Raw genomic sequence first — 23,634 nt, 5'->3', positions numbered from 1 at the left:
GGCCATGGCTCACGGGCCCAGCCGCTCCGCGGCATGTGGGATCTTCCCGGACCGGGGCACGAACCCGTGTCCCCTGCATCGGCAGGCGGACTCTCAACCGCTGCGCCACCAGGGAAGCCCAGTTCTTACATTCTTAAATACAGTGTCCCCTCTGCCACATAACACTCATGTCAGTGCCCCCCCCATACAGTATTATAGTGAAAAAAAAAAAAAACCTCACAGAGACATGTAGAAGAACAGGAGCAAGAAATACAGGAAGGAAAGACATGGGCATTTTAGGTTACCCAGTATGTGCCAGGACTGTATAGACACTTCCTCCCAAATAGAATAAAATAGGTATTGCTATCCGTATGTTTTGCCTACATGAATACCAATATTAAAGGGGTTATGTGACTTGCCCACAATCACACAACTCAAATGTGTTGGAAACTACAAATAAACTAAAAATTTCTGACTCAAAAGGCTATACTTGTTCAACTATACTGTGGTAACATGAGTGTATGATGAAGAGGAAAAAATAAGGGAAATAAAACAGATTCAAGTTAAAGATGCCCTTTACAGAGAGAGAAAAAGTTCCTTCATATCAGCAGAGTATTGCTACTTAAGTGTATGAAAGTGAAATTGAAGAGTTTCCGTGTTGAAAGATTATTTTATTCCACTCAGTCTATGTCACTAATTCTGTTCTTCCTGCATACAGTGGAGCAACCTTAACAGCCTCATACTACACCTTTATCTTTGGTCTCCTTCACTGCACAGTAAATCATAGGATCTGATTCTTTTCCTATCAATAGGCTCTGCCTTCCTTCTCTTGGAAAATTAAATGAAAGAAGAGTGGTAACAAGCACCGGCTCAGTTGGCTGAGCCGGGGAAGCAGTCGATCCTCCATCTTTAGCCCCTAGCGCCCTATCAGAACCAGTCACATCAGAACTGCTATTGAAAATATGAGAGGAGGTTTTTTCCTCCACAAAGAAGGGACATCATTTGAAGAAACCCCTCTTCTAGGACCTTACTGGATCCAGTGTTGTGGCTGAAATTAAAGTGTGGCTGCATAATTTTGTGATGATTAATATCATTTTATGATATGCCAGGACAGGTACCTTACACTGCTCTCATTTCATGCTTTATTAAAGAAACTCTGCCTGGGGAAATACAAAAAGAGACTCCTACCCCCTCACATAAGTTAGAGAACTGTGTGATTTCTCACACTCAGCTAAACTGCAGGTCGTGGAAAATGGAGGAATTAAAACAAGCTCAAATACGAAAAATCAGAGGAACAACAACAAAGCTGACTCTCAAGGAAACACAGGTCTCTTGATGGAAAGTTTGCTTCCAAGAACTTGAGAGAAAGGGCAGACATGAGGAATATAAGTAGCACCAAGGAGCGGGGTGGTACTTGGATTGTTTTACAGTGACTTCACCACTTCTCACCTTCTTTCTATCACTGTCTTTGCTTTCTCTTTCCTTCAGTTTTCTCTCATTTTCTCAATAATAATTCCTACATTTCCCTTTTTTCTCCTTTTTATGCCTTAGTTTTCACTAAATATGTACTGAGTACCTTCTTCTCAGACTTAAGGAGTAACCCAAGTAAATTATGGAATTATTTTGTTGCAATTGTTGTGTCACAACTCATGTCTAATGATCAACCATTAGAGCTCTGCTGCGCATTTCCTCACTCGTATTCCCTTGACTACATTCCCGACTTATCCCCCATTCTCTCAAAACTGAAAATTATATAAATATCCTAAACGTTAGAAGTTCTAAAGTTCTTTGGAATGGTTGTGTACTTCCATCTTGCAGTGATTTTATATCCATGTCTCATGTTTTAAAACTTTAAAAAGAGTTGTATCACAGTCTCTGGTTTTTCCCCAAGTAACAGATTTTCCTTTGTTACATTTCATGTTCCAAGTCTTATATGTATCTAAGATACTATAAATGGTACCTTCTAAATATATATATACGATTACATAATTAGATGCACGGACGGATGGGTGGATGGACAGATAGATATACAGATAAACAGGCAATCAGTATAACTAAAATTAATTGAATAATCTTTCTCCTCTCCCCCCCCCCACCCAAGGAACTGAAGAGGAAGATGAAGGGGATGACCGTCTTTTGAGGTCTGTGGATGAGTTCTGGTGGTTTCCACATATGTGGAGCCACATGCAGCCCCACCTCTTCCATAATGAGTCATCTTTGGTGGAGCAGATGATTCTTAACAAAAAATTTGCCTTAGTAAGTAACTCACTTTGAACACTACATTGAACTAATGTGCACTGACTACAGAAATGACCAGCTTTTTATACTGAGAATGTCTTAGAGGTTTTTGGCATATTGGCACTTTTTAAGCAGGCTTTTCTATGTGATCATTAGAACAATTTGGTAGTGCATCCTTTCAGTATGTGACTTTTGACTTTGTATTGGGTGCTCATCACTAAGCTTAATGCTTTGAGGGGTCTACTTTAAAAGGAACTTCGCAAGACACTCACAGGACTCAGTTGCATGACATTATGGTCAGAGCTCATAAAAGATGGTTCCCATCCAGAAGGAGCTTCCTGCTGCACTGCAAAAGAAAAATATACACATAAAACAAGTCTCCACATAGAAAGCAAACTTATGGTTACCAAAGGGGATGGGGGAGGGATAAAGTAGGAGTTTGGGATTAGCAGATACAAACTACTATATATAAAATAGATGAACAACAAGGTTTTACTGTATAACACAGGGAACTATATTCAATATCCTGTAATTAACCATAACAGAAAAGAATATGAAAAATAATATGTGTATATATATGTATAATTGAATCACTTTGCTGTACACCACAAACTAACACAACATTGTAAATCTATAATTTATAATTTTATAATCTTATAAAATTATAATTTTATAATTTTATAATCTATTGTAAATCATTGTACCTATAGTTCAATCTTTTAAAAAAGTCTCCATAAAATGAGATATTCCAGGACCTAGTACCAAACCGTGTAGACATAAAACCTACAGTTCAGAGAAGTAAGTGTCACTGGGAGTGCCCAGGGAAATGTTGTGCAAATAGGAGTTTAGGTACACTCTGAAATAAGAATAAGATTTAAGCATCAGGGAGAATTTGTAGTTAAATGAGGCTGAGGGAAAACACCAGCTAGGAGACCATATTGTGCGTATGAGGTAATGAAGAGTCGATCCAGAAAGGCAACAGAATTGGGAAGAAAACTATTTCAGAGACATCACATACCTATAACATAGGATGGAACATTCACTTGACTGAGCAGGATACACTGTTTTATACTATAGGGATTCTGATTCTGGACAGGGGAATTTACAGTAAAAGCTCTAATACATACAGTACATTGTAAAATGTGCTTGTGATGAGCGGAGACGGTATAGAGTGATTAACAAGCCAATAAGGCTTATGTTTGGGGTGGGGAGGATATTTTATCTTTGTTTCTATGAATTATTCTAATGGGCACACAAACATGTGGAGGGAGTCCAGACAAGTAATTGTTTATTTACCCAGCATTCTCCCTCCCCGGACAGGGAGTACTTTGGGGGCAGGAACTATATTCTGTCTATCACAGTTCCTAGCTCATAAACGTACTCCATGAGTATGCATAGTATAAATGATCAAGGCAGCAGAAATTACCACTCAAAAAGCAAGTGAAGTGTAATATATCTTTATTTATTACAGCATTTCTCTTATTTGCAAACCCCAAAACTTACATTACAATGTTCACAGATTATGTTGTTAATAAATCTAAAACCATCAAATCATGTTTCTAGGTAAATTCTACTAAATGTAGCCTAAACCTAGGGTGCAAAATAATTAAAATACACTACACTGCTTAATTTGGATATGAGTTGGAAAATTCTAAAATATAACCACTCCATTGACAGACAGAAAATGTTTCTCTAGAGATTTGAAGTCCTGACCCCAAAACTAGAAATGACTGATTTGAAGTATAATCTGCTCAATTTTGAGATTTCCTACACATATACGCCTTTCCTAACGTTATAGTTCCTAAACCCTGAAGATATACTAATTCCATACATACCTGCCCTTAACATATTTATACTCTAAAATGGCATAGAGAGATTGTGGCTCTACTCCGTGGAAGCAAGAGCACGTGTTACATCTCCCTTGGCTGGCCACCCAGCCATGTTAACTATTCGTTTTTTTGGCTAATCAGAATTTAAGAAAGTACTGATGCCCACTTGCCCACTTATCATGGAATGTATTCTATATAAACTTCTAAAGCCCCAAGATGTTTTAGTTGAAACACATGATACCTTACTCAAATTTGTACAAGAAAAGGTTAGAATTTATAAAGTATATTGCTTTTCCCATGAGGATATAGAAGACTAAATACTTATGGGTAGTATCAGGAGCTCATACTTACCTTTTAACTTCAGTCTATTCCCCCAAATAGACAGCTTCAAGTATACCTTTGCCAGGCATTGAAATTTTGTCAAGAAAGCAAGAATAGTGTCCTACATGCTAATATTATGTATATATTTTGACAGTATTTGCAAACTCCTGTGAGATGGAGAGCCAGTATTTTTTCACCAAAAGTATAAACAGGAATAGTAAACAGCATGTAAAAGTGGGTAAACATTGCCACAGTTTGTAATACAGAGCACTAAAAATCCCCTCAATGCAGCCAACATTAATTCTATGATCTTCAGAAGTCTAAAAGACTGCCAATATTAGCAACATTAATCAGCAAGAGAGGATGTGGAGAAGAAAATTACTTTGTAGTTTATTTTTAAATCTGTGGAGAAAGAGAAGAATTTGTAAAAGAAGAAAATACATAAAGTAAAAGAACGTACCAATAAAAGATAAACTAAGAAGTGAGGAGGAATATTTTTAGGTTTGTTGTTATTGTTGTTTAGGTAGCCTTCAAAGAAACAGTTTATCAAGGCAGATTTGATGAAAGACATGACATTCACTGTTATATTCTCCTGAAAATAGAGCATTATCTAAAATAATGGTATTCTATTATGACTTGGATGAATGAATCAATGCATGCCAATATTATGGTTATACCTAACAAACATAAATACTTGAAAGTACATACAGTAAGAACCGATGCACAGGAGTTATACATTTTTTGGAATTCTCAACTACAGAGCATCATGAATTGAAAGAATAATTCAAAATTGAAATTTAGTCATTCTTAACCTCAAGTGCCAAGCAGAGGATAGTTCTTAAAAATGTCATTCCTAGCTTCAGGTTGACAACCCAAATTATGGTCCTTGAGGCAGTAGAGAACATTCATGAAAGTTTAATCAAATACAGAACTGGTCTGCTTTTTTGTCAAGAGAGGACACACATGAAAAGAGGTTGAATCCAGGGTCAGTCCCTCCCCAGCCATAACAACGTGAAAGAGAACAGAAGCATTTGGGAACAGTGATTAGTATATAACACACATTCAGTAGATAACAGCTGGTGTTTTTATTATCATTCTATTCAGTATCATAAAACTGCCATCTTCAGTTTTTACCTAGGTTCCTGAGGTGTTTAGAGTGACAGGTAAAAGGGACAAAAATCCTCAAGTTTAAAAGCTTATTTTGTATTGGAAAGACATTTGGTTCATGTGAATTCTACACATTTTCTAATGCGTGTTAACTCTTTTACTTCCCACTAAGGCATTAGGGTTACGAAGCTGCTTTGCTGCTAAATTTAAAGATGTAATAAGAAAAGTTCAAGTGTTTTATTTTCTTTTTTTATATATTCTGTATTATTTCCTTTAATTCTTACAGCAACCCTGAATTGTAAGTATATTTATTCTCACACTATAGAGAAGAAAACTGAAGTCAGAGAAATACAGTGACACACTCGTGATGATAAAGCTCACTAGTCGTAGAATTTAAAACCAGAAATCCTGGAGACTTCCCTGGAGGTCCAGTGGTTAAGACTCCGTGCTTCCACTGCAGGGGGTGCGGGTTCCATCCCTAGTCGGGGGAATTAAGATCCCACAGGGCACGTGGCGCAGCCGAAACAAACAGAAAACCCGAGAAACCCTGGTTTTCTAAAATTGCATAAATTGTGATCTCCAAGTTTCCTCACTAGACTCCCAAACCAATTCACACATGTAAGTCTAGATTTCTCTTTTGCCTGGTAATCCAAGGGAGTATCTGGTAATTCTGCTAACATAAGAGGAACTGAGCGCTAGAGGTGGAACTAATAGGGCAACTTTTCCCTTAGGTTCCCAAAGGTTCCCTACAGTAGGCAGAGGTTCTACAATGTTGGGAAGGGAGACAAACAACTGAATCTGAGGAACTCTCCACATGACTATCATTTATCATGTATGGATATAGAGTCTACTCTTATTCAAAGAAACTATTTTGGAGGAATTCTGCCTCAACTCTCGTCTCACTAGATCTAAGAACCAGCAGTATTGTGCTGATATTGCATTTCTAAATTGGGTCACGTTCTGCTTTTTTCCACCAGCTCGGAAGCTCTAAATTTAAAGATGAGCATGCGTGTTTCCCAATGAAGGAACTGAAAGACATACAAAGAAGCAACTGGGTGTTCACACAAGACTAGAGGCCACGGATAAAATATAATATTCACATGAGTGATTGAGTTAGAGGACACTTAAATACTTTTCCAGCTCAGAGAATCTGAGACTCTGATGTAACACTCTTTGGTTGGGCCTTCTCTATCACCATCTACAGCCAAACACCTGCTATTTTCATTGAGTTTTAGCAAACACATCTGACCTATTAATCCTTTTGCACAATGTGGACACTTCTGTCTCACAAGGGCATTTGATGTCTGTTTTAATTTACTTTGAAAGCTCTGTCTAATTGCTTACTGTGGAAGGTCAAACAAATCCTTTAAGCAAACTTGCATTTGATGATTACAGCCATCAGGAAATACAGCTTTAGAGGTTGATTAGAAAAATATTTTTAGTTATCAAATATGGGCTAATTAAAATGAAATTTCAACGGGATTTTTTTGAAAGGTACCATTTTTGAGGCAAAGATTGTAATGTTAATTATTGACCTACAACACAGTAGAAATATCTATTATACAGTTTTTTAAATTCCATTGGAAAAATAAAGTAACTTATTGCATTTAAACCTCAAAAAATATCATCAGTATATATACTCTCAGTTGGAGAACTGGATTTACATTTTAGTGAATTATGGTAGTTTAATTTTTAGAGATAAAATAATTAGTAGAAATTTTATCATAGAACTCATTGGCAATATCAATGATACTTAGCACTGTTTACAGACAATACCATTAAAATTGGTAGTAGTGAAACAATGTTCCCAATCCTGAAAACATAAAATCTTGCCCAGGATTGTACTTTTTGATTGTATTATCATTATTCTTTCAAACAGTGTCCTTTTCCCCCCTCTTTTCCAAGTTCAGCAGAACCCGCTAATTTACATTAGCTGAAATGTCTAGTATCAGTTATGCAACTCTTTAGGTGAGTGAGCACATTAACTTTTCTAAAATGGAAATAAAGATTATAATATCAAATATAATTTAAAATATATTGAAAGACTTGCTGGCTTAAGGAATATATAATAATCCTTTGATTAGTTTGCTTGCCAGCTAGAGAATGAATGAATGTTATCATTTTTACTTCAGAGAAGCACTTTATAAAAAAGGGACATTAGATTTTCATTTTATTGATACTGAAAACAAAGTATAATTCTAATGGTCCTAATAGAAATAGAGCTCAACTCAGGATGCACAAAGTCTAGTCTGAGCTGCTAGACCACTTCTGGACTAATGCAAACTGCACAGTTAAGAAAGACGCTAGCCATTGTTCAGAGCAGGATGGCCAATATGGTGAAGTATATAATTTACTTCACAAAAAGAATATCTGAAGGAACTTGGAGAGGGCAAGAAATAGAAGAGAACACTAAGGGATATATTATCAGGGTTAATATTAAACTGAAAAGTACTGGTGTGTCAATGCCAGTTATTACAATATTGAAAAGCGTCAATACCCCCAGTACCACCTCAGAACCTCCCGGCGCATGTCGCAAACCTCCCAACTGAAGGGGCCTGGCTCGTGGTCTCCAACATCCAGCTCCAGCTCTACAGCTGGCAACAGGTCTTGACTGGTCAGTGGATGGCATGCTGGCTGGTAAATATTTTGAATGTTACCCCTGAAGATGATTAATCAATCAATGAAAGTAAAATCCTCACAACTGCTAACTTTGTGTCTGCTTTGGCTTTTTCGTATCTTCCACTCCAAGTTCCCGATCATTCAGTAGTTTCTGTGAATTCTTCCTTTTGTACCATATCCTACTCCATTTCAAAACTTTCCATCCCCACTCCACTTCCAAATTTTTTATCCCACATCTGGATCATTGCAGCAGCATGCAAACTAGTCTCCCCAATTCCGCATTCTTTTCCTTTAGTTTATGCTCAGATCAGGGAAAACAGTGAAACTTGAAACCCTGTTATCCTGTTTTCCCTACATGAAACAGAACCTTGCATTTCAGTGAGAGTCTTGACTCTCCAGAGGAAATGTAGGAAGAGAACTCCAGATATCTACCAGACATTGTGCTTAGTGCTTTCCACGCATCTATCCTCAATTAATCCTCACAACCACCTGTGAGCCTAGTTATTCCCATATTTAAAATGCAAAAAGTGAGGCTCAGAGAGCTTATGTAATTTTCTTAAAATCACCTTGCCAGTGAAAGCTGGAGAAAGGATTTGATCCCAGGTCTGTCAAGTTCCAAAGCCCCCATAACCAACGTGGTTTGGGTAATTGAAAGTTGCCATGCCACTGATACTGCTATTGATTGCTGTTACAAAAACCTCACAACCAGAATATTGCTTCCTGAAGAGTTATATTTTTTAAACAAATTCAGAACATTAAAATCTGGCTTTTACAATGTTTTTCTTTTCAGTCGCTGTTTATATGATTCATGTCATTTCTTGTGTTTGTGCAACCATCACACAAACATGGTGCAACATCACTGTCCTGACGGCTATTATAAATACCAGAGGGTATGTAATAGTTATAACAAGCAAAGATCAATATCAACTTCTCTATTCTGTCAGTAATATTACTTCAGTTAAAATTAATACCATGCAGACTTAAAGACTCCTAGTCTAATCAACCTTTTATATATTTTCAGAAAGATTAAATGTGTTTGCAAATACTTTGGGAATTTGAGCCTGTGTCCGAATTGTTGATAGGTTTCTTACCTCTCAAGGACCCCAAAGGTCCATGTTAAACTCATGGCTTCAAAATCTGAGAAAGCTGGATGAGACTAAACCCTTCAATTCCTCCACTATGTCTCTAGATAATTTCATTTTCAGTTATTTTGCTACAGCATAAAAAAATAAAGCTTCATAGATTCATTTTTTTACATTTCTACAAACTCCTTCATGTGTTTACTTGAAGAAATTTTAGCAATTCAAAAAAATCAACCTGGCCTGTGCAAAGTACAAGTGTTTACATAATTCTTTTGAGTATTCTTAAAAAAGCACACCCTTTAGAGATGTGTTTAGTTATGAGACACTCAACAAAGATATGAGGATAATTCAAAAATTTGAAGGGAACTCTAAGAGAGGAAAACAGCATGCTCTGTTAAATGAAACTAACTTGAAATAAACTACATAATTATTAGCGAGGACTAGAAGAAAATCTGTCACTCTCCCCGAAATAATTCTTTCTGCGAGGTTACAAGTTAAAATGAAGGTTAAAGCTGAGTATACATACCTTTTGTAAACCTTTTTCTGTATTGGTACTGAATTATTAGCTTAACTTTCATTTCTGGAACTTCTTTTTTTTTTCTTCCAGTTTTATTGAGATATAATTGATACACAGCACTGTGTAAGTTTAAGGTGTGCAGCATAATGATCTGACTTACATCATGAAATGATTACCACAGCGAGCTAACATCCATCACCTCATATAGATGCAAAATTAAAGAAATAGAAAAAATATGTTTTTCCTTGGGATGAGAACTCCTAGGATTTATTGTCTCAACAACTTTCATTATATATTTATCATGTCGTGTATTATATACCTAGTACTTCCTTTAGCTTGTAACTGGAAGTTTGTACCTTTTAACTACTTTCCTGCCCATCCCCTACATCTGGTAACTACAAATCTGATCTCTTTTTCTATGAGTTTGTTTGTTTTTGAAATATAACTGACCTACAACACCATTTTAGTTCCTGTTACACAACATAGTAATTTGATGTTTTTACACGTGTTTCTGAAATTTCTTAATGCATTTGGCTTACTAAATTTCATTAAAGTTCTTCAAATAATTCAGCTATTAATTTGGGGTAGTACTTGAAGGGGAAGATGTAGTGTCAAGAAAGGGCTTTTGCTGATGTCATTGTTATGGCCTTATCAAATTTATGGTTCACCAAGGATTTTTTTTTTTTGGCGGTACGCGGGCCTCTCACTGCTGTGGCCTCTCCCGTTGCGGAGCACAGGCTCTGGATGCACAGGCTCAGCGGCCATGGCTCACGAGCCCAGCTGCTCCATGGCATGCAGGATCTTCCCGGACCAGGGCACGAACCCGTGTCCCCTGCATCGGCAGGCGGACTCTCAACCACTGCGCCACCAGGGGAGCCCTCACCAAGGATTTTTTAATTCTTTTTCAAATTTTTTCCCATTCAGGTTGTTCCATAATATTGAGCAGAGTTCCCTGTGCTATACAGTAGGTCCCTGTTAGTCATCCAGTTTAAATACAGCAGTGTGTACATGTCAATCCCAAACTCCCTAACCATCCCTTCTCCCCCTCCACCCCCACCCCATAACCATAAGTTTGGGGACCTAGAGATTGTCATACTGAGTGATGTAAGTCAGACAAAGTGAAATATTGTATGATATCGCTTATATGAGGAGTCTATTAAAAAATGATATTTTGGAGATTAATCCTTTTTTGTTTCATTTGCAAAAAAAAAAAATGATACAAATGAACTTGTCTACGAAGGGGAAAGGACTCACCAAGGATATTTATAGCTCCTACTTTATACATAATATCAATTACTTTTTCCTGAAGAAATGTATACTGTTTGGTAAAACTTTTTTTAGATAAGGCTGATAATGAGAGTGTATCTTCTTTTTATTTATTTATTTATTTATTTAGTTTTGGCTGTGTTGGGTCTTCATTACTGCGCACAGGCTTTCTCTAGCTGCAGCAAGAGAGGGCTACTCTTCATTGTGGTGCAAGGGACTTATCATTGCGGTGGCTTCTCTTATTGCAGAGCACAGGCTCTAGGCACACGGGCTTCAGTAGCTGTGGCACATGGGCTCAGTAGTTGTGGCTCGCGGGCTCTAGAGCGCAGGCTCAGTAGTTGTGGCGCACAGGCTTAGTTGCTCCCCGGCATGTGGGATCTTCCTGGAGCAGGGCTCGAACCCGTGTCCCCTGCATTGGCAGGCAGATTCTTAACCACTGTGCCACCAGGGAAGTCCCGTGGGTCTTCTTTTAAGGGATGTCTTCTCTTAAATAAGAATCCTGAGTTTTGGCAGGGGCTGGAAGTGATGGTAGAAGGATTCTTAGTTTACCTCTGTTCCCGTGTTTTACTTGTTGTTTCAATAACAGAATAATATTAATAAGATGAAAGGAAATTAAATTGCACTTGACCTATAATGTTGCTTACATCTTTCATTCTCTACATCTCAGTAAGATAATTTGTTTTATTACCGCTACTTGGAAAATAAAGAAATTGAAGTTTGGTGAAGTTGTATAACCTGCCCAAGGTTCTACAACTAATGAAGGGCATCACTGAGACTGAGCCCAGGACTTCTAAATTTGTGCTTCCTCCACGATACTAAACTTGTCCCTATCCCCAAGATTCCCTGATAGATATTGATCATTTATTGTCATGGGTCTGACTTTGTTTTACATTTTTAAAAACTTTCATTGAAGTATAGTTGATTTAAAATGTGTTAATTTCTGCTGTACAGCAAAGTGATTCAGTTGTACACATATATATTCTTTTTCATATTCTTTTCTATTATAGTTTATCACAGGATATTGAATATAGTTCCCTGTGCTATACAATAGGACCTTGTTGTTTATCCATCCTATGTATAATAGTCCGCATCTGCTAATCCCAAACTCCCAATCCATCCCTCCCTCCCGGAATCTCTTTGAATATGGGAAAAATAAGATTCTTTTCTCACTGTATAGTTAATCAAACACTACAGACTCTTCTCCAGATCTGATTGACTTCAGAGTGACGAGATCATACTTCTGTTTTATGAGTTACTGTAATGACATTCTGTTTCACAAGATCTCATTATTAACACCTTTATCCAAAGACTTCTGTACCTTTTGTTACTGTAGCCATGTTTTTTTAAAATCCAAACTGTGAGACAAAGAATATCACCTTCCTGGGGCTTCTGGACTCATAGGAATATCACTAACTAGGGAAGCTTGCCTCAGCCTTGACGTTCAGTGTTTTTATTGGAGTTTCATTTCATAGACATGATGACTGACTGACTGCATGATTGAACTCAATCTCCAACTCTCCTCCCCTGCCTAGAGGTCAGGCTGATATAAACTAGCTCAAAGCCCCAACTCTCTAATTGAATGGTTGGTCTTTCTGGCATGGCCAAACTCTGAACTGAGTCATTTTGTTAACATAAACTCAGATCTTTGGTCTCAGGGACCCACCATGAATAACAAGACATTCTTATAACTTAGAAAATTCAAAGGATTTAGGGCTTACCTCCCAGCAACCAGAGATGATGAAGACCAGCCAGCTTTTTAATTATACAACAGCTGCCAACAGAGGATGATTTTAAACTCTTAAACCAAATCTATTAAAAACAACATGATCATCACTGCAGATTTTTCACATACCAGCTGGCAAACAGAATTTATATTATGAATTAAAGAGCACCCTGTTTAAAAAAAAAACTAGAAAGAAATCTAGGGGCCAGTTCTATAAATATTAACCAAATTTATGTAAATATGCCTATCACATTTTAGAGCATTATCACTTACTTAAATATGTAGGAAGAAAAGTACACATGTTACTTTAAGATTGGATCATGGATTAAAAATAGTGCATTTATATTTAGCATCCAAATATGACTGCTTCTAAAAGCACAAAGATTATGTCAAAGAAACACAGGATTTTAAATCTGAATCTTAGTGACTACTTGTACAGCCCCTCTATTTCACAGTTGAAAAAAATGAAAAATCAGATTCTTACACTAAGGTAATTATTTCTTTCAGGATCTTTCATTTCATACCACGCCAGAAGTACTTCCATTTATCACAGGAACATATTCTAATATTTACACTCTTAGCATTCAGTACCAAACCTAATTCCCTAACCTAAAGATAAATCCTGACTTGCCTGGTTTTGTCCTAGATGAAGAAGGAAGTAAGACTCCTTCAAATAGTAACTTTAGGTACATTGGGTCACCATCACTGCCATTTCTTACTTCTCCCGAGTCACAGCAACTGCTATAGGACTCCTTTAAGTGCCAGAGGCCCCACAGTTTCTCATAAAATTCATGTGTGGCTCGTTAGTATTACCTTAGGAAAACAGTCTTTAGAAGATTTAAAATGCTTCTCAAATTCAAGGGAATAGTTTCATAAATTTGTTTTCTTGGGCTTCCCTGGTGGCGCAGTGGTTGAGAGTCCGCCTGCCGATACAGGGGACACGGGTTCGTGCCCCGGTCTGGGAGGATCCCACATGCCGCGGAGCAGCTGGGTCCGTGAGCCATGGCCGCTGAGCTTGCACGTCCAGAGCCTGTGCTCCGCAACGGGAGAGGCCATAACAGTGAGAGGCCCGCGTACCGCAAAAAAAAAAAAAATTTGTTTTCTTCACATACTGTGTGTGTATGTGTTATGTACATGCATATGTGTATGTGTATGCATGTGTCTTTTAGTGAAAAGGTTCTAATTCCACTCTCCAAACAAGCTCCTATTATCTGGAAAAATGTATTATTTTCTACGTGAAATAATACCTCAAACAGCCACAGCTTTTAAGAAAGGCACTTTAAAAATCTATTTTTAAAAAGCAATTTTTTCTAGAAACAACTCCAAAATATACCACCAATATAAACATTGGGAAACTTTATTGCAAGCCCATTTTTAATTGTAAATGTAAATTCTCAATACTATGAGATAGTTAACCAAAGCATGAACTTCTACATACTGAGGAAATGGGACATTCTAACCCAAATGTACTATAGGAAAGCATGTAGAAGTATTTTGAAATTATGTGGTAATGAAGTTTTAGATTTTTTCTACTGTAGAGTATAGAATGTCTGTTTGACTTCCTATCACTGTGCATTTTTTAAATTACATTAGTTTGTATTCTTGCTAATCTGAGAAATATGGAAATAGGCAACAAATCTTCAGGTCATTAGTGTAAATTTAAAATGTTCTCTTTAGAAAGATTGAAATAGAGAAAAATATTAAAGTAAAGTATCATTCTTGATAATTAGCAAGAATTTAAATAAAGAAATATTATCAAGGATAGTAAAAAACAATGATTTCTTCAGGAATGAAGTTACTGTGTTTCTCAAATACCTAAATGCCAATTTTTTTTAGTTTTGGGGAAGTTTTTCTAAGAAATTTTGAATATCATTATTGAATATCAAATATCACTCTTTGCTTGATAAAATTGTGTTATCTTCACATTCTCCATGTGGAAACATCTGAATACACAATTTAGGAAAATCTTGCAATTTTTAATTCTATACAGTATAATTTAAATATAAATTCATAATAATAAGTGTCTGTTTTTCACTTGAATCATTTTTAACTAGTCTCAAAAGTGTTTTCAAGTATTACTTATCTAGATGTTAAATTTCTCTGTGAGTTACCATATGTCCATTCTGCAGATGAACTGACAGTCTGAGATAATTGAGAAAGTGAACATCAGAATGAGAGGAAGGTAGTCAGAATCAGTTCACACAGTTGTTCACTGATATTTGTTGACTGCTTATTGTTGGCAAGGCACTGGCCATATAGCAGTGAATAAGACAGAACCCAGAACTCACGGAGTTTATTGTTTAATGAGGAAGAGAGACATTAAAAAACAATTATATGAAGCAATATTCACTTACAAACTGCGCTGTGTACCATGAAAAACAAATGAATGCTGCTAAGAGAAGTCTTAATGTGGACTTCATTTACACTGAGACTTGTCAGTGGAGCTTCTCTGAAGGTATCACAGAATAAAGTACCTAAAAGAGGTGCCAAATTTATCTAAGTGAAGAATTGGAGTAGGGAAATTCCAGTCTGGGAAAACCACATATGGGAAGATGCTGAGGTAGGAAATCGCTTGGTGAGTTTTGGGAAAAGATTAAGGTAACTAAAATACAATGAAAGGTGGAGGGTAGTGCAAAATGAGGCAAGAGAGAGAAGCACGGTCATACCATGCAAGGCTCATGACCACCCTAAGAATTTTGTATCTTATCTTAAGTGCAAGGGGAAACCATGGAAGGATTTTGAGTAGAAAGTCACATGGTCATATTCGGGTCTTTTAAGTATTACTCTGGCTGCTATGTAGAGAATGGATTGGAAGCAGGCAAGAGAGGAAATGGGTAGAATGGTTAGGAGCCTATGCTTGAAGGCCATGGGATAAAATGGTAGATTGGATTAGGGTGATGGTGATGATGATGATAGAACTGGAGAAAAGTGGATGGATTTAAGATTTATACTAGAGGTATACTGATAGGACATGATAATGAACTAGATTTAGGAGAGAATGAGGAAACAGGTGTCAAGAATAGTCTCTATCTTTTTGATATGGCAACTAGTTGGTTGATAATACGTCATCTAGTGGCATGGAGGAACCCTGGGGAAAGAGCATTTCTGGTAGAGCTGCGAGGTGGAGATGAAGAGTTCAATTGTGAGAATAATTAATCACACTTGTGTTCTAAGTATTTAACATACATTTTATAGTAAATAGCCATATTCCCTAGTCTTTTTGGTCCACTTCCTTTTTTAGGGAAGTTTTTACATAGGTTACAGAGTTCCTAGATCTAAGATGCTAGTTTCAATCAAGGATTCATAAAAAGAATAAGGAGAATTAACTTTTTAAGCTAAAATATCTACTCTTTTAAACTTTTTACCCCCAATTCCAAAATAATAATGTACTTAATTTCAAATTTAAAAATCTGGAAGAGTATAATCAGTCAAAAATTTAGCATTACAGGGCTTCCCTGGTGGCGCAGTGGTTAAGAATCCGCCTGCCAATGCAGGGGACGCAGGTTCAATACCTGGTCCAGGAAGATCCCACATGCCGCGGAGCAGCTAAGCCTGTGTGCCACAACTACTGAGCCTGCGCTCTAGAGCCCGTGAGCCACAACTACTGAGCCCACATGCCACAACTACTGAAGCCCACGCACCTAGAGCCTGTGCTCCACAACAAGAGAAGCTGCCGCAATGAGAGGCCTGCACGCCACAACGAAGAGTAGCCCCCACTGACCGCAGCTAGAGAAAGCCCACGCGCAGCAACGAAGACCCAATGCAGCCAAAACTAAATAAATAAATTAAAACATAATTTAAAAATTAAAAAAAAAGAAGTTAGCATTGGGACTAAATCTTCTGAAACATAATAGTCTGCATCCCGGAACATACAGACCTGCAATCTTAGCCCCAACTTTTCTACCCAGTAAGATTTCAGGTGTTCTCCCTGGTATTGAATGAAAATTTGGGGGCCGATTTATGTTGCCTGCATCTCATTTAAAAGAGACCAGCTACTAGCTAATGTTCAGTGATTCACAAGCCGGAGGCACATGGTTGCGGGTATTTCGATCAGGAGGAAAGCAGGCCCAAGAAGGGATAGTGGGAAAGAAGTCACAGAAGCCTCACAAGGGAGAATCCCCAAATCTACCCTTTTCTTTTACTGAAAAAAAGGGTGGCCCAGTATTTTCATAATTTCCACATTAGAGTTGAGCTAAGTAGGACGAAAGCTTATTTTAAAATAGAGGCAGGCCAGTAATGACGACAATAATGAACAACATTCATTGAATGTGTATCATGTTTCAGGAACTGCACTAAATGCTTTCCGTGTATTACATTATTTAATTTCCTCTTAACCTCTTATGAGGCTTAGGGGTCGTAAATCATTCTCCAAAGGCCACACAGGTTGTAAATGCAAGAGTGAAACAGCCAGTTGTGTTTGACTCCAGGAGGGGAGTTTTCCGCCACTGTGCCACAATGCACCAGCACACAAATAAAAGATGAGACTGAAAAACCTCAGTATTTCTTTAGTGTTAAAAGCTAAAAAGAAAAACACAAATTGTGTATATGATGGTTTGCAAATATTTGGGAATATTCCAAAATAAGGGAAATGTCTCTGCTGTGCTGGACCATCCTTTTCTTACATAGTGTTCTGAAGAGATAGCTGACCACTTACAGGTATTTAAAACTACCTTGAGCTTTCTGTCAGCATAATTTCTCACAAATTTGGAGGTATTTGAATTTTATAATGTAGTTCCTGTCATGGTGAATTTCATTCTTGCTTCTTCCTATACCCTTTTAAAAACTGATAACCCATAATTCTTCACAATTTTTCTTTAAATTTCTGTGATTGAAATTCATTTTCTTTCAACTGTTCCATTATCACTGCACCTATTCTTAAACCACTTTAGATGAATACTTCACTGACCTTTTCTAACACAAAGTATGTGCTGGTAAGTAATTTTTAGTTGAAAAAAATTGCCTTAGTTTTTAAAAACAGGGGGGAAAGAAAGCAATGAGATATTTCAATTCACTTTGTAGTGAAATTCTAAATGATAACAATAATTGCCTAGTTATGGTAATTTCTAACAAAGATGAAAATAAAATGAAGAACATGAAGCTTCCCTCTCACCCTTCAGGAACACAAGTATAATCTACTCCACCCATTCTCTTCCTCATAGCAACAGTGTGGCATCTCCCCTTTCCAGCATCCTCAACTACAACTGTCTGAGATGAGTTTTGAATGATGAACAGTTTACAAGATAAGAGGAAAGGGGCATTCCAGTTGGGTGGACAATATGTACAGTGTACAGCAAAGACATGAAAGAAATCATCAGAAACTGGGGTGGGGAGGATGAATGCTGACAGGAGATCGGCTATGTTAGGTTGGTTGTGAGCCTTTTATGCCCTATTGAAGGAGTCTGACAGATACTTAGGTAATGACAAATGATTGGCAACCCTTGTTCCTCCTGCGTTCAAGTGCTCATACACTTCCTTCACCTCCTGTTATTTAGGTTGAAAAACAAAGCTAGCCATGCCTTTTCCACTTCTTCCATATCCATATTTCTACAATTCAGTGCGTTTAGCAGCTTAATACTATGGTTCTTTGTATGTGAAATTGCACTTTGGCATGAAGACAAGCGATGACCAAGTCAGAGGAAGTCTATTTGGGTAGAACTTTTGAAGAATACAAAGGAGTTGAAAAATACAGATAGAAAATTAAAATATTATTCAGGAGAAAAAATACATGTCTACTACTGACACCATGAGTGTTCTTTTAATAAAAGACATCTCATCTTTTATGCTAAAGAAACTTTATCAGGACTAATGGACCATCTCAAATGAAGAAGAATAATCACAATTACACCAACTTTTCCCAAGTCCCCTCCAAAATAGTCTAGTTGTCACGTAGATTTATTTTCCGAATTTCCAGACTTGGTCAGGACCAAGTGAATAGAGGAAGTAGTGAGAGAGAGACAGAGAGAGAGTAATTTTGAAATGACTTTTTAAAACTGGACTCATTTTATATACTAAAGCTGGATTTCAAATCAACTAAATTTCCAGACTGTTTGGCTCATTCAGTACCTTCTCCTTTCACTATAACCAGGGCTTTGGCTTCAAAGAAAATTGCTCTATAAAATTCTACCACATTTTCTAATCAAAAGTGTGTGCTTCTAACGAGGCAGGGAACGTTGTCTATTACCGGCCCTCTTGCTGAGGGAACAATAGAAACGTGGCAAACTTGGTAGAAACTGGGCTATAGACAAAATAAAATCCTGTTAGCAAGTCTAGTGAACGCAGAATGTGTTCTGCCCCTTAAGAAATGCTGGTTTTATTTTGTGGGGAGTGCTGAGTGTTGTCTGTAGCGCGTGTTTGTCATTTAACTTACTGAGATCGTGAAGATAGGTGAGTCACGGGTGACTGTGACAGGAGGCACTGAATGCAGGCCTTCACATTATTCATTAAAAGCACTAGTCCTGTCCCATCACCTCTTAAACACACATGTATCATCATCAAAACTGGTGGAGTGGCTATCAGGCCTCACGAAGTCTAGAAGTCTTAATGTTTATCACTTTAAATTTTGCCATACAATTAAGTAATGATGGAGTGAAACAAACGTATTTATAGTACATTTGAAAATCCTGGGATAAAAATAGGATCCAGATAAATCTTCCCACATGCTAACTAACATTTGCTTGGCCTTAGGAGCATGGCATTCCTACTGACATGGGCTACGCGGTGGCCCCTCACCATTCGGGCGTCTACCCTGTACACATTCAGCTGTACGAGGCCTGGAAGAAGGTTTGGAATATTAGAATCACCAGCACTGAAGAATACCCACACCTGAAACCAGCTAGATACCGGAGGGGCTTCATCCACAAAAACATCATGGTGAGCTTCCTCTGGTATGCGTAGGGTAGACCTCATTCTGCCAGACTTAATTCCTCATTTGAAGAAAGAACAAAAGAGAATAACTAAATATTAAAAGTGTAACAGAAGGAAAGGCTCCACGCAGCAGGAAACATATTTTCCATACCCAAGCAAAGGACGTTTTCATCAAAGTCACTTCTTTTCAATTCTTCAAATAAAACTTTAAAATGTTTTTTACTGACACTATTGCTATTAAGCAGGCATTGACATTAAAATACTAAGGAAACATTATATCTAACTTACAGATAATTTACAGAAGCCATCATTTCTTCAAAAAGTTATTTAGCATGTAAAACTAACACCATCTCTCTCTATATAAACCATGCCGTTCTTGCCGGGCTGTGTCCTCTATCATATCAGACTAAAAAAAAAAAAACTGTTTACAACAAGAAGCCACATGTCCTGCATAATCATTAACAGATCATAATATAGAGTACAAATGAGAGATGTTGTCAATGAAGTCATTTCTATCCATTGTCGAATTCTCTCCAAAGCTTCTCTATTTTGTTTTGTGTTTTTACACTGGTGACAAATGTATATTGTCAAGATATATTATTACCTAATACTTTGTGGGACCTCTCAAAGTAAGTAATTAAATCCTAATTTTTTTCCGAAATCAGAAAATCTAAAGAACACTGATGAAGTTAGGAGTAGGCCTCCTGATTTAGACACACGCTGGGAAGGAACACCACACAGAACACTGTGTGGTCAGGCACCATAACACTGTCAAACTGTGTTTGAGCAGATGTCTACCTTCTAGAATTAGGTGTAACTGACTTCTTTTCAGACAGTTTTCCTATGTCAGCAAAAATTACAGATTGGATAATGACATTTGTATTACTACAGATAGGATAATGAACTTGGATCAACTTCCACCTTAACTTTTCCCTCAATAAAAACTTTTGTAAATGCTATATGGGGACATAATGACCACATTTTATCCCACCTGCCATTCCTCCTTACTGAAAATGAACTCACTGTGCCTCAAGCTGCCAGTCTTTTGACTTGGGTTATATTATAATTTAAAAGTATGCCAGTACTCTCCTGTCATGTTTAAATCATATGCAGTCTTAGAATAATAAACTTAAGTCTCCAAGGACTTTATTCAATGGTGTTCTCTTTTGTTTCTGTTTCTCTCTGTAGTGTCAGAAAACTTGCTTGGATATGTCCCATGACATATGTTCATCTTTGTTTCTCCTGAAAACATATTTTACCTGTATTATAAATGCATGAATCTGGCAGGTATTAAAGGCTCTAACAGATTTCCTGTTTTGAGGGAACTGTCCCTGAGGTTCCACTTATGCAGCAATCCGTGGAAACTGTTTGCTTTGTGGACCCTTGTATGAGCATTTCCTAGTGGGAAATGCTCCAAGTTGATGTGTAGTTAGAGAGGACAGGGCTTGAAGTCATCCTAATAGAGTTGTAAGTGGAGACCACAATAGCCAATATGCCCTCCTAGGGAGAGACTGCAAAGAAAAAAGAGCAGGGAACTGAGGAACAAACTTTCCTTAGATCACACCCATACCCTGTTGTATGAATGAGGGGAACTGGGTTTTGATGATCTACTCACAAATCAAACTTACAAGGCCTTAAATGAAACTTATTATCTTCCCTTCAAACTAGCTATTGGTCCTGCTATCTCTAATTCAGTTCTGCAATTTGAACATCACACTGACCCCCCCATTTCCAATCAGTCTCTACATTCCGTCAATAATTCCTTCATAATATTTTTAAATTTCACTCCCTTTTCCACAGCCTAATTCACTGCCTTGACTTTCATTTGTAAACCATGGTGCTGGTTTCTACTTCATTTATTTACAGCTTCTATCCACCACTCACTGCAGTCCATACCATGGAAAGTGCCAACCTTTTAACCCTAAAATGCTGCCTCATCTTGCCTTCCTAATCTGATTCTTTCCAGTTGTTTCCATATGCCTTAACTTGCTCTTCAGGGACCTGAAAACAATTTAAACTGTCTACCTTTCCATCTCCTGTTGTCCCGTGGCTAACACAGACTCACTCCAGACAAAAAGGTCTGCAGCAATATCACTGTGTCTATGCCTTTGTCATTCTTTCCACCTTGAAAGACCACTTTCTGATCACTCTCTACCTATTCCTATTTCCTTTATGCCTCAGTATCAAGTTCCATATCTTATATAATTTAATGTAAAGCACCTTGGTATATATATAGCAGCTCAATACCTAGGTCAGGCCTACACGGATCTTATTCTCCTCTGAATTCCTATAACACATCCTCTTGTATAACTCCATTAGGAACATAAAAGCTAGATTCAAGCCTTATGTACAGGATATTGGCTTTAGGTCCACTGGCCGAGATTCCTATGACTATGGCTTTCATAACCATCTCCTAGTTATTGTCAGGAGCTATAAGGTTTCCAGGGGCTCATCAACATCTCAAAGTTTGAATTTGATAGCATTACACTCCCAGAAACATTTCTAGAGAGCAGTTCACAGCAGAATGCCTAAAACCTCTCTTATTCCTTCTCTAACACAAGAGAGCCATTTCAAGGAACATGTTCAGTGTCCCGTAGCATTGGATTTAGGGAGCAAGGCAATGCGATATGACCCTCCTACACTCTGATGATCTCCTCAGCCTCCTTTGGTGGTCCACTGACCATCCTAGGGCTCATGGTGACTCTCATCCTCTCAGCAAGTGTGATCCTCCCCAGAGTTGCAGGGTAAAGCCTGACACTTCCTCTTCCCTCTGTTCAAACTCAAATAATTTGAGAAATAAATGAAATTCAAATTTCTTTTCACTTCTCTCTCCCTTTTGCATAGAATCAGCTAGGCAATCAAATCCCAAAGTTGGCTCTGTATGTTGCCATAGTTTTTCAAGCAAGATATTCAAACTGAATCCTAAAAGCGATTCAGAATCATGCACGTTAAAATGTAAAACTAACCTGGCGTTTAATTACATGTAGGCATTTCATTATTTAGCTTTGGGGTACTTCTCTTTATCCCAATATACCTTAAATCCTTCAAGAATATAAAGGCTATATCTTTGTGTTCTCCCACCTAGACTTGCAAAGAATTTTGAATAAGTATTTGTTAAATAAATAACTGCTATGTAAAACTTAATTTCTAGGAAATTACATGTTCATGAATTGTTAGGGGATATATCTGATTCAGTTAGAATACCTCTGCACTTAGTTCTTTTTTGTTGTTGATTTTGTGCATAACATTATGAGAATGCATAATGCTTTTAAACATAAACATCATCAGAGCTAATACTCTGCAATTAAACTGAAGTTCTTGGAATGATTTCATCAAGATAAAATAGCTTCTAAGGATATAACTTTCACCAGTTTACCAAAATAAATAGGATAGATACAGTTTTGATTTACACTGAATATGTAGCTTATTGATTGAGCTGGGAATTATGTTTTCTAAGAAAACTTTCCAAGGACTAGATTGAAATGTATTAAATACATATTCAGTATATTTCTAGGAGGTTGCAAAGCATGGGGATTTCTGTACAGGTAATATTTTGAAAGCACTTACTGAATCAATTGTGCTTTAAGAATCAAGACAAAAAAAAAAATGACGATCCGTTTTCTTAGGACAATAACAGAAGACCTGCCTGTGTAAGATTCTATAAAACTTGTATCCCTCCAAAGTATACTAATTCATTTTCTGCTACTTCAAGGGTGTAATGACAAATGCAGGTCATAAAGAAGTCATTATATAAAATTTAGCTAAAGTTTGTACCATCTTGCACAGCTTTTGTTCACCCCTTCTTTTATAATTGTACTGATATTTCACCAGGAAGGCTGTGAGAATTTGAAAAAAAATCCTTATCACAAATATGTATAACTGAAGTAAATAATGGCTTTTATACACAAAGGACGAAAAGAAGACTTTTTACTGAGTGGCCTTTTTATCATTTTGTTTCTGACATTTTATAAAAATTACTAACCAAATGCATCATCTCTTTCTTACTTTTGGAACTGGCAGGCTTCAGACTTAGAATTCGGGGCAATTACTACAACCTGCAGTAGTTCTTTCAGAGTAGAACAGGAACTA

The 23,634-nt window shown here is 37.3% G+C and overlaps 1 protein-coding gene across 1 annotated transcript in view; it reads left to right on the top strand.

Moving 5' to 3' along the window:
* The window catches only part of LOC309961323 (bifunctional heparan sulfate N-deacetylase/N-sulfotransferase 3), a gene marked incomplete at its 3' end in the record, with an annotated part of 137,838 nt that overhangs the window by 48,660 nt on the left and 65,544 nt on the right, over window positions 1-23,634 (top strand). The window contains exons 3-4 of the mRNA XM_082838472.1: window positions 2,081-2,235; window positions 19,366-19,551. Coding sequence (XP_082694598.1) covers window positions 2,081-2,235; window positions 19,366-19,551 — 341 coding nt within the window. The remainder of the gene's footprint in view (window positions 1-2,080; window positions 2,236-19,365; window positions 19,552-23,634) is intronic.

This window comes from Leucopleurus acutus (genome assembly GCF_964270905.1).
Source record: "Leucopleurus acutus genome assembly, chromosome: 4".
In the NCBI taxonomy this organism is placed as follows: Eukaryota; Metazoa; Chordata; class Mammalia; order Artiodactyla; family Delphinidae; genus Leucopleurus; species Leucopleurus acutus.
The sequence above is the reverse complement of the archived record's forward strand: the minus strand, read 5'-3'. Positions and strand labels throughout refer to the sequence as shown.